Here is a 13,304-nt window from a genome sequence, read left to right on the forward strand (position 1 = left end):
CATGCAGTTAACTACATTAATCAAACGCGCGCACACGCACGTAGACACAAACATAGAACGAGTTAGAATCTGGGCCTAGAGCAGGTGTGGTGGTGAGTGAAAGAGCAGATGACATATATTCCACATTCATTGATGGGAGCCGTGCTGCTGCTGCTGCTGATGCCTCCATCAGCAGCAGCAGCAGCAGCAGCAGCAGCAGCAGCCTATAGGCTTGGTTCAGAAGCAAGCGAGATGACAGAATGCTGAGCCTCCACTCCCTGCTTCTTGGGGACATCCATTTCCCTGCCCCGGCTCAAACGCATCCCTTCTACTTTAGTGACTTTAATCAGTATCACACTACAGTTCCAGCTGCTGCAATCACACGTCAGCCTGCAGGTTTGGATAAGGAGCACACACATGCACACAGAGTGGCCCACCGCTGCTGCTCACCACCACCACCACCATTCTCCCCCTCATCATCATTATCATCATTCCACATATAAGCAGCATGAACATCACTACTGATGCAATTCAAATTTACCTTTCATCCAGTCCAGCACTTGCTTTGGTGTCCATTTACTTATAGGTTCCATAACCAAAGCCATGGTGTCACAGTCTCTCCGAGATGAACAGCACAGGACTCAATGCGGGCGACATAAAACGACTTGTCAGTCACATCTGGAATGACACGGCTGTGGTTACTTCTGAGGGAAAAGAAAGCTTTGTCAGTTTTATTCTCTCCATCAGAGCATGGCCGCCTGCAGAAACGGTGAACGGGATGCGGTGGTGCAATCCACGCGCACACACGGAGACACGCACACGCTCTCTCCTTTCCCTCCCTCCTTCTCGTTCCCTCACTCTCGCTCTCTCTCTCTCTCTCTCTCTCTCTACCTCGTGCCTTCCCGCCAGCAGCCCGCGCGCTGTGAGGAGTGGATTCGGTGGGCGCGAGGGGATGGAGCGACCCCTCCTCTCTCCTCTTTTCCTCCCGCCCGCCTCGCTGCAGCATCACAAGGGCCACCACTCATAACACAGACCAGGGAATGGTGCAACGCACACCATATAGGGAGGATCTCTGTCTAACTCCCTCCCCACCTCTCACACACACACACACACACACACACACACACACACAGAAAGAAAGGATGTATGCACATATTACTAATGCACTCCTTTAATGAAATGTATATGACAAAACACAATGAATCAAATGAAGTGCCGCAGATTCTTTTGAGCACCACAGACATACTATAAGCACCTGAAATATTATAGATATATTTTATTTTCACAAGGTGAAGGGAATAATGTCTTCATTAGGTAAATTGGTGTCACCTGGGGGATATTTGTGCCGTTCGGCAGCGCGTGCGGCATCACAAGGCAAGGCAATGCCTGTATGTCAGCTGTTTAAGTTTAGTTTCCCATCTGTGGATGAGAAAATCAGCTCGGTGCATGGGCTCAGCTGGGAGGAGCAGCGCCCCCTGGTGCGCACCTGGGACACAGGTGACGTCATGGATTAAAGCAGCATCCCCTCACCACACACAAACACACACACACACACTTTACACATAGGGAGAGGGGGAAGTAAAGGTAGGTAGGTATAGGTCAAACAGGCATAGCTAGATAGATATATAGATAGATAGATAGATAGATAGATAGATAGATAGATGGATAGCTAGATAGATAGATGGATAGATAGATAGATAGATCGATGGATAGTTTTACATAATAGTGGTACAACCCGTATTGTATAGTGCAGCATAGTGTTCTATCCCTGAGGACATGTACGTCTGTATACTTCCCTGTGCACTTAATTGTGATAGGAGAGAATCAATATGTGAGGCCCCATAAAAAAAAAGCAAGTGCACACACACGCACACATGCACACATATACACATATACACACACACACTAGAAAATATCCCAAAACACAGTGATTCTAGATCGACTTACTTTATTTCTGTTACACAAAACTGACAAAAAAGACAAATTAGTTTCAAAGTGCAGAATGCCATGTGGCTGTGGCGTGACAGATCGGGAGGCTCTACAAAGTTACAATAATGTCTTGTAAAGTCCTTCAAATGAAAATGTATGGCCGTTAGTGGTTGTGTTTATGTTTTTGGCAAGGTTCCTCTTAAGGGACAATGTTTTCTTCGACCTGGTTCAAAGGAGAGAACATTTATTGCCCCATTTGCCTAATGGCTTGGACTGCTGTCGACAAATTCTTCATACAGGGTCTTTCTGCCTGTCTCTCTCCCTGATGTTGTTTGCCATACTGCAGCTGAAATGCCAATAAGTTATTAGACTGTAGGCTAACTAGCTGAAGGTGCAATATATACTATTTATTGATGAAGAGATGTTAGAAATGTAACTAAATGATATGTAATGCTGTCTATCCCAGTCATTTGATTACAAAGATTAAAAAAAAATCAAATCAAATCCTCATGAGGGCTGGGTCACGACAGAAAGAATGAGATCCAGGGTACAAGCGGCCCCAATGGGAGGGGGGGCTGGCGTCTCCCTTAGAGATCGGGTGAGAAGCTCAGTCATACACGAGGAGCTCGGAGTAGAGCCGCCGCTACTTCACGTTGGAAGGAACCAGTTGAGGTGGTTTGGGTATTTGGTAAGGATGCCTCCTGGGGGGCTCCCTAGGGAGATGGTCCAGGCACGTCCAGCTGGGATGAGGCATCGGGGAAGACCCAGGACTAGGTGGAGGGATTATATCTCCAACCTGGCCTGGGAACGCCTCGGGACCGCCCAGTTGGAGCTGGTTGATGTGGCTCGGGAAAGGGAAGTCTTGGGTCCCCTGCTGGAGCTGCTGCCCCCCCGCACCCCGACACCGGATGAGCGGACGACGATGGATGGATGGATCAAATTTGAATTACGTTTGCATGACCATTAATTTATGCATTAATTGTAACTAATGCATTAATGCATTTTATATATATATATATATATATATATCTCAGACGTTTATATATATATATATATATATATATATATATATATATATATATATATATATATATATATATATAAAAAAATGTGGGCCAAAAATGGGGTTAGGGTTAAAATTTTAATATTTACACAACTTTAAAATTTTTAAATAGAAAAAATGTATCAATCATATGCAACCTATGTGAAGTCTAATAATAGGATAAATATTGAAATCTAAAAACGCATTTGCTGTCTGATTCAACTGTGATTTGTAGCCTGCAGGGAAACAGTCTTCCATTTGCAGCACCTACTGTACATTCCAGCAGTTTTAGTGGGAAGCTAAACTAATGACCCTTCAAAATGATACTCTGACATGTTCAGGTGATGAGGACACGAACCCGTTCCCATCCGAAGTTTCGGCTGCTTCCATGTCTGCCTCCTCCTCCTCCTTGTCCTCCTCCTTGTCCTCCTCTTCCTCCTCCAGCAAGGCACCGAACAAAGTCAATGGTGGGCGGGACCACGGGGCTCAGTTTTCAGCCCTTTCCGAATGTCACAGCGCTGATCATGGGCTCCCATTGGCTCCTGTCTGCAAACACGTCACAATCATGATTAGAATTGATGATCGGACGTTCTGATTTCATTGTCTCGCAAAGGGGACGGTGAAAAAATCTGCTGAATTTGACCGTTCGTCTGATTTTGACATCCAAAATGGTAAGTAGGAAAGTGATTTCACTTTTTCGCTTCAGGGAACCCCGACTCGTTTGGGTTCGTTTCGCCTCGAGGACAGGGTAGGCGCGAATGACCATGCCAGGGTCGGGAAATCACAGATTTGAAGGAAAAGTTTAGCTATAGCTATCCATGGGGCATGGCTATGCTAATGCTAGCTATCGTCTGCTGGCTGATATGGCCGCTCGGGCCTGTAAGCTAGCTAGCTAACCTGTTTCTGTGGCCGTTGTGGGGATGCGGCTCTTACCCGGTTTGTTTACAGTGTGGCTCGCTGTCCTAAAGTTATGGCATGTGCTTCCTTTCTGGAAATTAGTTTTCTGAATCCCCAGGCTGTTACCTTTAGTGGCATACTAACCTGACAAGCCCACAATTTGTTCGCTAATTCTCTCCGTAATGTTCCCAGACTGTAGCCATGCGCATTCAGCCTGCCAAAATAAAGCAGCTGGATGCTTATTGGTCGCACGACGTTCCCGTATGTGACATTCACTGTCTTTATCAAAACGTCTTAACAACTGTCTTTCAAACTTAGTCACCTGGTTCTTCTCAGCTGTCTGATAGTCCGAGTGCTATTACTTTAACCGGGCTCGTTGCTGCTCCTTTCTTCCTCCCTCGTTGTCTTTCTGTGTCCATACTACACTTTGAAACTCGTATTCACAACACTGGTTTGTGTGGCTATTTGAATAATGAAAACTAGCTAATGTGTGATACAGTGTTGCTCTTTTCGAAAAAGTAAGATTTATTAACTTGTAATTAATACGTGTATAATTATGACTCCAATGGCACACGTTTAAGTGGGTTTCAGGGGATGAATAGACTCGCCAGGGACAACATGTTAGCTTGATTGATAGTGTTATTGATGCCACACAGTGGCTTGTCACAGCTTATTATACTTTGATTGGCAGTGTGTTTTATATTTATACAATGCTTGATGTAACTTTTTCAAAATGTGTATACATATTATATGACAGTGTTGAGTGATTGTCTACAATTTGTTGAAACTGATTAGATCTTTTATTATTAGTATTAGTCTTTTTTTTTTAATTGATTTTTTACTATTTATTGATCCCCAGTGGGGAAATAACAATGTACACTCTGTTTTGTTAGTAATCACTACACTACACACTGCTCAGGTCCTATTCATGCACTAATGGAGAGATGTCAGAGTTGGGGGGTGCTGCCAGTGCTGGACCAGCGCCCTGAGCGGTTAGAGGGGTACGTTGCCTAGATCTTTCCAGCTACCAATCCAAAGTCCGTACTGTGGTCCATACGGGGACTTGAACCTGCGACCCTCCGGTTCTCGATCCCTACGGACTAAGCTACCGCCACCCCCTATAATGACATGGATGTGGTTATGATTTTTTCATGCTCTTTTTATCTCCCTCTTTTTATCTTTCTCCTCAGCCACATTACCCTTTAGTGTGCCAGGTACACTGAGACCCCCATGGGTACCATCAAGATTGTGCTAATGTAGAAACATGGAGGTTTTGCTGTGATCTGCATGGCTGCCCCGTTCCCCTCCAGTTACAGAATGGATGCGTGGTCCCAGAGACGTGGCCTGCAGACTGTGAGTATATCAAGTATAACAAATACAATGGCATGTGCTTGAAATCTTACAAATTAAAAAAAGAAATGCCGGGCAGATGTCATCTTGAGATGGATATTTTCAGGGGATAGAATAATCTAATAGATACATTTGCTAAATGAATGTTTAATTCAAAACGTAGTGTGACTTTTGGAATTAAATTGGCTCCAAAAACCCTCATAATGCAGGAAACCAAAGAGAAGAAATTGCACTACAAGCTTTATCTCTTTAACCCAGTCATCTACCACAATCTGTCAGTAAGCTTAAGTGAGTTCTTATGTATTACAACGTTGTTTTGGGGGGGGGGGGTTATCTTTGTGATTGTCTCAGATGAACCTGCGGTCAGTGTTTACCAATGAACAGCAGAGGATCTTGGAACGTTACTATGATAATGGGATGACCAATCAGAGCAAGGCTTGCTTCCAGCTAATACTGCAATGCGCTCAGGAGGCCAAACTGGACTTCAGCGTGGTCCGGGTAGGCCCATACAACGTGCTTTTGTGTTTGTGTATGAGCAAAAGGGAAGCAGAACTATTCGCTATGACTTATGTTGCACCATTGTGATGGCAAGTATTTGAGACAGTGAGTCTTCCCTCTGAGCTCTTCGTCTAATGCAGAGTCATGAATTATTTTCCTCACTTTGCTGAATTAGTCCCTGTAGTGTATTGCAGAATGTTTTTTTTTTAAGTGATGTTACTGAGCTGATTGCTCTTCTCCCCGCAGACGTGGGTCGGCAACAAAAGACGTAAGCTCGCCTCCAAGGTAGAGCAGAACGGAGGCATGTCTCATTCCTTATCCAGTCACGGACTCGCCGGGGGATTACTCTCCAGTCACTCGTTGGCCACAGGTCCACTGTCCAATCACAGCCTGGCGGCAGGGGCACTGCTTCCTGCTGAACTGGCTGCAGCGCGGAACATCCAGAATCGTGTGCACCTTCTCCCCCCATCCTCGTCCTTTCCTTCTTTCTCGTCAACATCTTCCTCCCCTTCCTCTTCCTCTCCCCACAGCAGCGGAAGCAACAACAACAACAACAACAACAACAATGACGTCATACTGACAGGGATTTACTCCCTCAACTCCGTCCCTTGCTCCCGACCACGACCCACAGCCCCCCCATCTCAGTCAGACTCTGAGCTTTCTGCACACGCATCCTCGTCTCTGGTCAACCGGGCCCTGCAGAGCAGGATCAGCTCCACCTCCTCACCCCTCCACTCCAAGCTGCTCGCACGCTCTCAAAACCACCCACCCATCACATCTGCCTCAGGGCCTTTAGTCAACACTGCAGTCAGAAAGGGGGGGGCTGTATCCCTCGGGGATGCGGGGGTAAGTGCAGGAGCAGGGGTAGTACCTCACAGCTGGACCAGGCAGTACGGTACAGCGCAAACTCGCCCCTGGTCCTCTTCCTCCCAGTCCCAAACACAGCCTCAGCCCAGACCTCACTCCAACCCCCAACCTCAACCACCTGCCCCTCAGAAGACTTGGGTCTCCCTCCCAGTACAAAACTCTGGTCCCCCCTCTGAGCAGACACCTCGCATCCAGCAGGTCTTCACCTTGTCAGAAAGAGGCGAGGGAAACAGGCTTAGGCTGAGTCATGTGTCCACCCAGAAAAGCCAGGAAAGTCACAGGCTGGCGTCCCATCCTCAGGACCCCAGTCATAACTTCTCCATCGCCATGGAAACTGGAGATGAAGAAGATGAGTGGCAAAGGGAAGAGGAGCTGGCAAACATGGCCGCTCAGACACATATCCATAGGGAGCAGACGTCGACTAGCCCAACCGGGACTGAAGTGTCTGGGGTGAGAGGAAGCCACACCCCCCTTATGACTAGCTCCAGACCCGCACTGCTCCACAGCAACACAACTCTTCAGGGCAGCTACTCCGTCACAGCACAGACCTCACTTACAGGGGAATCCAGCACGCAGGTAGGGCAGGTTCTAGTGCCGTTGCACAGACCCAGTAGTCTTACCTCCATAGTATTGACTCTAGCATCAAAAAATAGCTCGTCATTCAATTACCTAAGGTGTAAATCTCATCAGCGTCAGCGAGCCAATAAGCATGCAGCAATCTTCTACCAAGATCTAATAATGCTGTTGATTGGCTGTCTACCAGCCATAGGTGCATCACATAGGTGTAAATAAGCTGATTAGTATTATGATGTTGTCTTTTTCTGTTAAAATGTATTTTACTCCACTGGTATGCAAAATCGTTAAGGAAACTGTTAACGACGTAAGTGTATCGCTGTCGGTATTTAGCATCTTTGACCATTACCCAGCCCTGATTTGAAAACTTAACCTGACTGTGTGTCTGTCTCTGTGTGCAGATGTCCGTTGGTGTGTCTGCTGCCCCCTGGGTAATCAGCAACTCCAGAAAGAGAACAGTTAGTACTCTTGTTGTCACGTTAAACACAAAACTTTGAAAATGCATTATATTTACAGTAGTATAGGGAAAATAAACATTTTAAGGTACCAGGTTCACTGTATGGTTATTGCTCATTTACGCTGATGTTGTCATCAGCGTAACTGTTCTGTAGTTTAACATAAGTTTGTGTTTGCAGTTGCAGGATCGAACCCAGTTCAGTGATGGGGATCTCATCCAACTGAAGCGCTACTGGGACCGAGGCATGACCAGCCTGGGCTCAGTCTGCAGGGAAAAGATCACTGCTGCAGCGAACCAACTCAATGTAGACACTGAAATAGTCAAGGTAACCCACTCCCCAGCGTTAAAATGAGTTTTGTACTATATATTCCCAGTGTAATACAGAGAAATGTATGGGTCCCTCCTGCAGGATCCGGAAAACAGAGCCTTATTCACAGGCCCCTTGTCTATGGGATTTAGTAAAAACAAGGCTATTTGACTTGTCTGAACTTTGCAGAGCTAAAAGAAAAGAAAGAGCAACTTGTTTAGGTCGTAGAGGATTTAAAACCTTCTTAGTCAAAGTTGTGTCAAAGTCCCGCCATTAAATATCCGGACCACAGTAGGATTGTTGATGAACTAAATATAGTCTGTCAGTCCTGACACACACATGAGCCACCGCCATCTCACTCCCTGGGATAATTATTGCAAAGAAGAAAAATTGTTCTCTATGTAGAGAAACAGCATGCCAGTATCAGGATAATCTTTGATAATTATAATAATTAAACAGCTACTTTAAACCAGTTTAGTTTGGGCTTAATGCGGTACATGTATTAGGGCATTAACGAATAGTGTAGTTTAGTAGTCATCAACTGCTCCTTAAAAGTTGACAAATAGTCAAATATTCACGGGATACATATGCTGACCTATATAGAGACAGATTTCATGAATATTATTTGTTTATTGAAAAATGTCAGTAGTGGCTGACACAGCAGACTAAGCGGTCATAAGGACACAGATTAACACAGGTTCCCCCAACACGTAGCCTACTCACCACAATCAAAGAGATATTGGAAAATATCCAACATCTGTGTGTCCCTGATAAACTGACAGATTTCTTATCCTTATTTTGCACTCCTGGTCAGCGGAGCGTGGAGTCCGGTTGCTGATAGTTTAGTCTGCCAGACCTTCCTCCACAGCACTGCGGAGGAGGGTGTGGCGAGTCCGTGTCCTGTGCCCCGAGGAGAGCCACGGTGCCTCTGCTAAATAGTCTCAGGACGGGAGTTGTTTTGGTGAAACGTGGACTTTCCGAAGTAGCTTTAGTCGTCAACAGAAAACTCAGATTGGACAGATAGTCTAACAAGCTGTCTGGAATTACCCTGAAAAATGGACATCAGAGGGACAATCAAACGATTGGAATCCCGGAAGTGGTATGTCGTGGACATAGACTACGGTTAGCACGGTGTCTCTTTGTGCCGCTCCATGCTCACAAAGAACATCCCTCGTGACATTCATCACATTGGACACTGTTTTGAAAAGCCGATCGATATCCTTGAATTTTAGTTTAGCATTTTCCCTCCACTTCTGTGACACTTGTGTGTTTTGTCCGTTCTGATTGGCAGACATGGATCAGTAACAGACGGAGGAAGTACCGTCTGATGGGTATTGAAATCCCTCCACCTAAAGGTGGGCCGGCCGTATTCTTGACCTCATCCCCAGGAAACGAATCTCCAGTGGCCCTGAGCCCCGACGAGGAGGGGCTCAGAACGCCTGAACTCGGAGATGACTTGAATGACGAGGGATCTCTCTGCCTGTCTGAAGGTTAGGCTGCTGATACCATGCACACATTAACACCTGTATAACCTGGGCACCCCAGTATTCATGCAGTCTTCTGCCTTCTAGATGGCACCATTGACTCACAACACAGAGACGAAGAAGACGGAATAGATGTGCCCATTGCTGCTCCACTGACCGATAATGTGGTACTTGATTATTCCTTTGATATTACAGTACAGCCTCAATAAATGTAGCCACTTAGGAATGGGTGCTGGTAGGGATAATGTTCATAGTCAAAAGTGATTAAGAAAAAAAAAAAGTGGCTCAAAACTCATTTATTCTATCTAAAAATGTAAGTTCATGTTAGCAACAACACCAGCTGTACAGCTGTACATCAACGTGGCAAATTTTCCCATCTTTTATCAGAGAAGTTGTGTGCACATCCCACCTTCTGGCAGGTGCAGGACACATGAACAGTACTAAAGTGAAAAAATGTAATGTCTTTAATGCTTTATGCTCCCATAGTTTAATGCAAAAAGGCAACGCTTTGACCCTACTGGATCTTCTTCAGGCAAAAGAAGACTGAAGCGCCAGTAGGGTTGAAACGTTGCATTTTATATTAAATTATGGGAGCATAAAGCAGTGTTGCAAACACGACTTTTTTTCACTTAAACCTTTTCCCATCATGCCTGGTGCTGCATCACACCATGTGATGTGAGATATTGCAGCATAATTGTTATAGCACTCTGACAAACAATATGCAAAAACACTCACCAATTCATTCTACATTCAAGAAAATGTATACATAATATGTAAGATAAATTGTATTTTTTTAACTCAAAAGTATTGTTTGTTTCTTTGAGAAAACAAAATAAGCACATTTCGCGCACACATGTCGCGAAGTGATTTACATAATACAGTAAAATACAAAAACAGAACATAAATTAAATCCATAGCAGATAAGAGTCACCGTGAGACGTACATGTGTGATGATAATTTGATCTAATCTCGATGTTGTTGTTTTTTAACAGAAGATTGAAGTAATTAATGAAGACGAAGAAGACGATTATGACAACGATGAGGGTGAATTAGTGGCTTCAGACCTAGAGCAAATGCAGAGCATGCTGGAATTCAAGGTGAAGACACATGCAAGACTGGGACAGAGGAACTTGAACCTTCATGCTAGTCTGTCTACTGTTGAATTAAAAATACAAAACAGGGCTGTGACGCTTAATTTAAAAAAAAGCAATGCAACTCCCAAAGACCTCGAGCAGTGATTTGACCTGTTGCCACTTGTGTTTTCAGCACGAGGAAGTGCAGTTCTTAGAGAATGAGCTAGAGAACCAAAAACAAAGATACGACAAGCTCGTAAGCTTCACGACGAGCCTGCTCAGCGCTGTGAGGAACAAGGACCTGGACAGACAGCAGGTACGTGCACCGTCTCCCCACGGACCAGATCCATCACAACAGTGGTTCTCACCACGGACCACTTCAACAAATAATAGGTTGTCTAAGTACCACTAGCATGCTGATATTGAAGCAAAAAATACTACATGTAAGAAAATGCTTCTTTTAAATTACTTTTAACTGATCATAGTTTAAAGGTCCCATGACATGGTGTGTTTTGGATACTTTTACATAGACAATAGTGGTCCCCTAATACTGTATCTGAAGCCTCTTTTATATGGGCCTTAGTGGTCCCCTAATACTGTATCTAAAGTCTCTTTTATATAGACCTTAGTGGTCCCTAATACTGTATCTAAAGTCTCTTTTATATAGACCTTAGTGGTCCCCTAATACTGTATCTGAAATCTCTTTTATATAGACCTTAGTGGTCCCTAATACTGTATCTGAAGTTTCTTTTATATAGACCTTAGTGGTCCCCTAATACTGTATCTGAAGTTTCTTTATACAGACCTTAGCTGTCCCCTAATACTGTATCTGAAGTCTCTTTTATATAGACCTTAGTGGTCCCCTAATACTGTATCTGAAGTCTCTTTTATCTAGACCTTAGTGGTCCCCAATGAGCCTTCTTTAGTATGTGCCATTTCTGAATCTGTAGCTTTTGGGGGGGTCACGGTGGAGCCTAGGGGTGTGACCTTGACCAACTGCCACTTTGCTCGTTTGAAAGCCATGATGTCTCTCTCTCTCTCTCATGGTTGGGCCAAATTCTCTGGGCGGGCAAAGCAGAGAAAGGGGAGGTAACTGTGCCCCTTATGACCTCATAAAGAGCAAGGTTCCAGATCGGCCCATCTGAGCTTTCATTTTCTCAAAGGCAGAGCAGGATACCCAGGGCTCGGTTTACACCTACCACCATTTCTAGCCACTGGGGGGGGCCATAGGCAGGCTGGGGGAACACATAGTAATGTTAAAAAACCTCATAATATTCATGCCATGCGACCTTTTTAAGAATATGTATTCAAAATGCATTTCTATAGCATTATGTTTTATTTTTAAATATATTTGAGTATCCATCGGCGTACCACCAGAGGGAACTCACGTACCACTTAGGGGGGTGAATCACCAGACGCCTCCCGATACAAAATCATCACGATACTTATGCCACGATACGATATTATTGCGATTTTTAAACATATTGCAATATTCTGTGATATATTGAAATGCAGTACCTTATTTCTAACTTCTATTTTTTCCCAATTGCAAATGACGTCCCCAAAAGGAAACTTAGTCACCATCTGTTTCATCTAAAAAGATCCATTTCTGTTTGTTCATTTCACTTTAGTTTTATTGTATAATGGGATTGTGAAGCAGACAAACAGACCCACACGTATATAACAAAAGATCCACACTTGGCACCTGTGTATCGATACAGTATTGCCACTGAAAATATTGCGATACTATGCTGTACTGATTTTTTTTACCCCACCCCTAGTACCACTAGTGGTTCTTGTACCATACTTTGACAACCAGTGCATTACAACATCAGCTCAAAGCGAAACATCTCAGTTTACAGACATTTCTCACCTAAAGTCCGCCGTCGTTTATGTGTTCAGGAACTCATGGCCAGTCTACCTCAGCCTTCGGACCAGGACTGGGACATGACCCTGGAGAGAGGAACGCAGCCCGCTGCTGTGTCAGCAGACGTGTCTTCCAACCACAACGGCTCCCCGGCGGCCGGCGCGAGCAGCAAGGAGCCTCATCCGGCCCCGGCAAACGAACAAGTCCCACTGGTCACCATAAAAGAAGACGATACAACGACTAAAGTTCCTAAGCCCTCTGCATCAGAGGAGCAACCGCAGGAGGCAGTTACAGAACAAAAGTGACTATCTCATGTACATTAGCTCACATAGACTCATGCAGATGTTTCCACACTCCATATAGAAGCTGGTTTTTAGACTGGCCTATATGGGACTATACAGCATATGGTCTCACATTTACACAAACACTCATGGTAAACCCATGCCCAGTGCCTGTGGGTTGATGCTTCACTACGACTGTTGGTTTGACGAATGCCTTTTTTACTGCATATCATTTCGCCTTGCTCTGGACCAGACCAGAGAGAACAATAAACGACCTCTAACTTATTAATCTGTGTGGCTGTGTGTTTCAGTGAGAGACGTGGGTGTCACTTTTCTAATGTATCAGTTTATAGCAGATGTAGAAAAACACTCAATATTTTTTTTAAACCCTAACTAAAAGCAGCAAAGTTCCCACGGACCGGTAGTGGCTTTTATTTTGTAGATTACAGTTGCAGAGGAGAACATTGCCATTCCTCTTTTGTTATTAAACTCCATCTCAAACTACTGGACCAACATCTAATTTGTCCAGATTCCAATGTAAAATCCAACATTACTAATAAACAGTACAATATCTGATGCCAATAATATATATCTGTCAACGTTTATTTCCATGGTGACCCATCAACCCTTTTTTGAACAAACCTGCCCAGATTGTTCATTATCTGTCCATTGCCAAATTACATTCAGAATTGTGATTTAA

At 44.5% G+C, this 13,304-nt stretch overlaps 2 protein-coding genes and 1 long non-coding RNA gene across 8 annotated transcripts in view; 2 read left to right on the forward strand and 1 right to left on the reverse strand.

Moving 5' to 3' along the window:
* The window catches only part of si:ch211-26b3.4 (connector enhancer of kinase suppressor of ras 2), a 62,779-nt gene extending 61,747 nt beyond the window's left edge, over positions 1-1,032 (reverse strand). For 2 of the 5 annotated variants that reach the window (XM_034883670.1, XM_034883671.1), the window contains exon 1: positions 521-1,031. In XM_034883670.1, the coding sequence (XP_034739561.1) occupies positions 521-584 (64 nt within the window). In that variant the 5' untranslated portion in view covers positions 585-1,031. Of the gene's footprint in view, positions 1-520 lie in introns of all 5 variants that reach the window. The other 3 variants (XM_034883669.1, XM_034883668.1, XM_034883672.1) reach the window with 3 other exon arrangements.
* LOC117951790 overlaps positions 1-13,304 on the forward strand; it is a 265,968-nt gene that overhangs the window by 56,591 nt on the left and 196,073 nt on the right. The gene's annotated exons all lie outside the window — the stretch shown is intronic.
* hdx (highly divergent homeobox) lies at positions 3,386-12,889 on the forward strand. Of its 2 annotated transcripts, XM_034883673.1 has the most exons (11): positions 3,386-3,621; positions 5,038-5,200; positions 5,549-5,695; positions 5,942-7,138; positions 7,537-7,593; positions 7,771-7,917; positions 9,191-9,389; positions 9,471-9,550; positions 10,376-10,480; positions 10,650-10,772; positions 12,359-12,889. In XM_034883673.1, exons 2-11 carry the CDS (start codon positions 5,135-5,137, stop codon positions 12,626-12,628), a joined length of 2,391 nt encoding a protein of 796 aa, XP_034739564.1. In that variant the 5' UTR covers positions 3,386-3,621; positions 5,038-5,134; the 3' UTR covers positions 12,629-12,889. The 2 variants fall into 2 exon arrangements, with proteins under 2 accessions (XP_034739564.1, XP_034739565.1); XM_034883674.1 differs by lacking the exon at positions 7,771-7,917.

This window comes from Etheostoma cragini, chromosome 10 (genome assembly GCF_013103735.1).
Source record: "Etheostoma cragini isolate CJK2018 chromosome 10, CSU_Ecrag_1.0, whole genome shotgun sequence".
NCBI lineage: Eukaryota > Metazoa > Chordata > Actinopteri > Perciformes > Percidae > Etheostoma > Etheostoma cragini.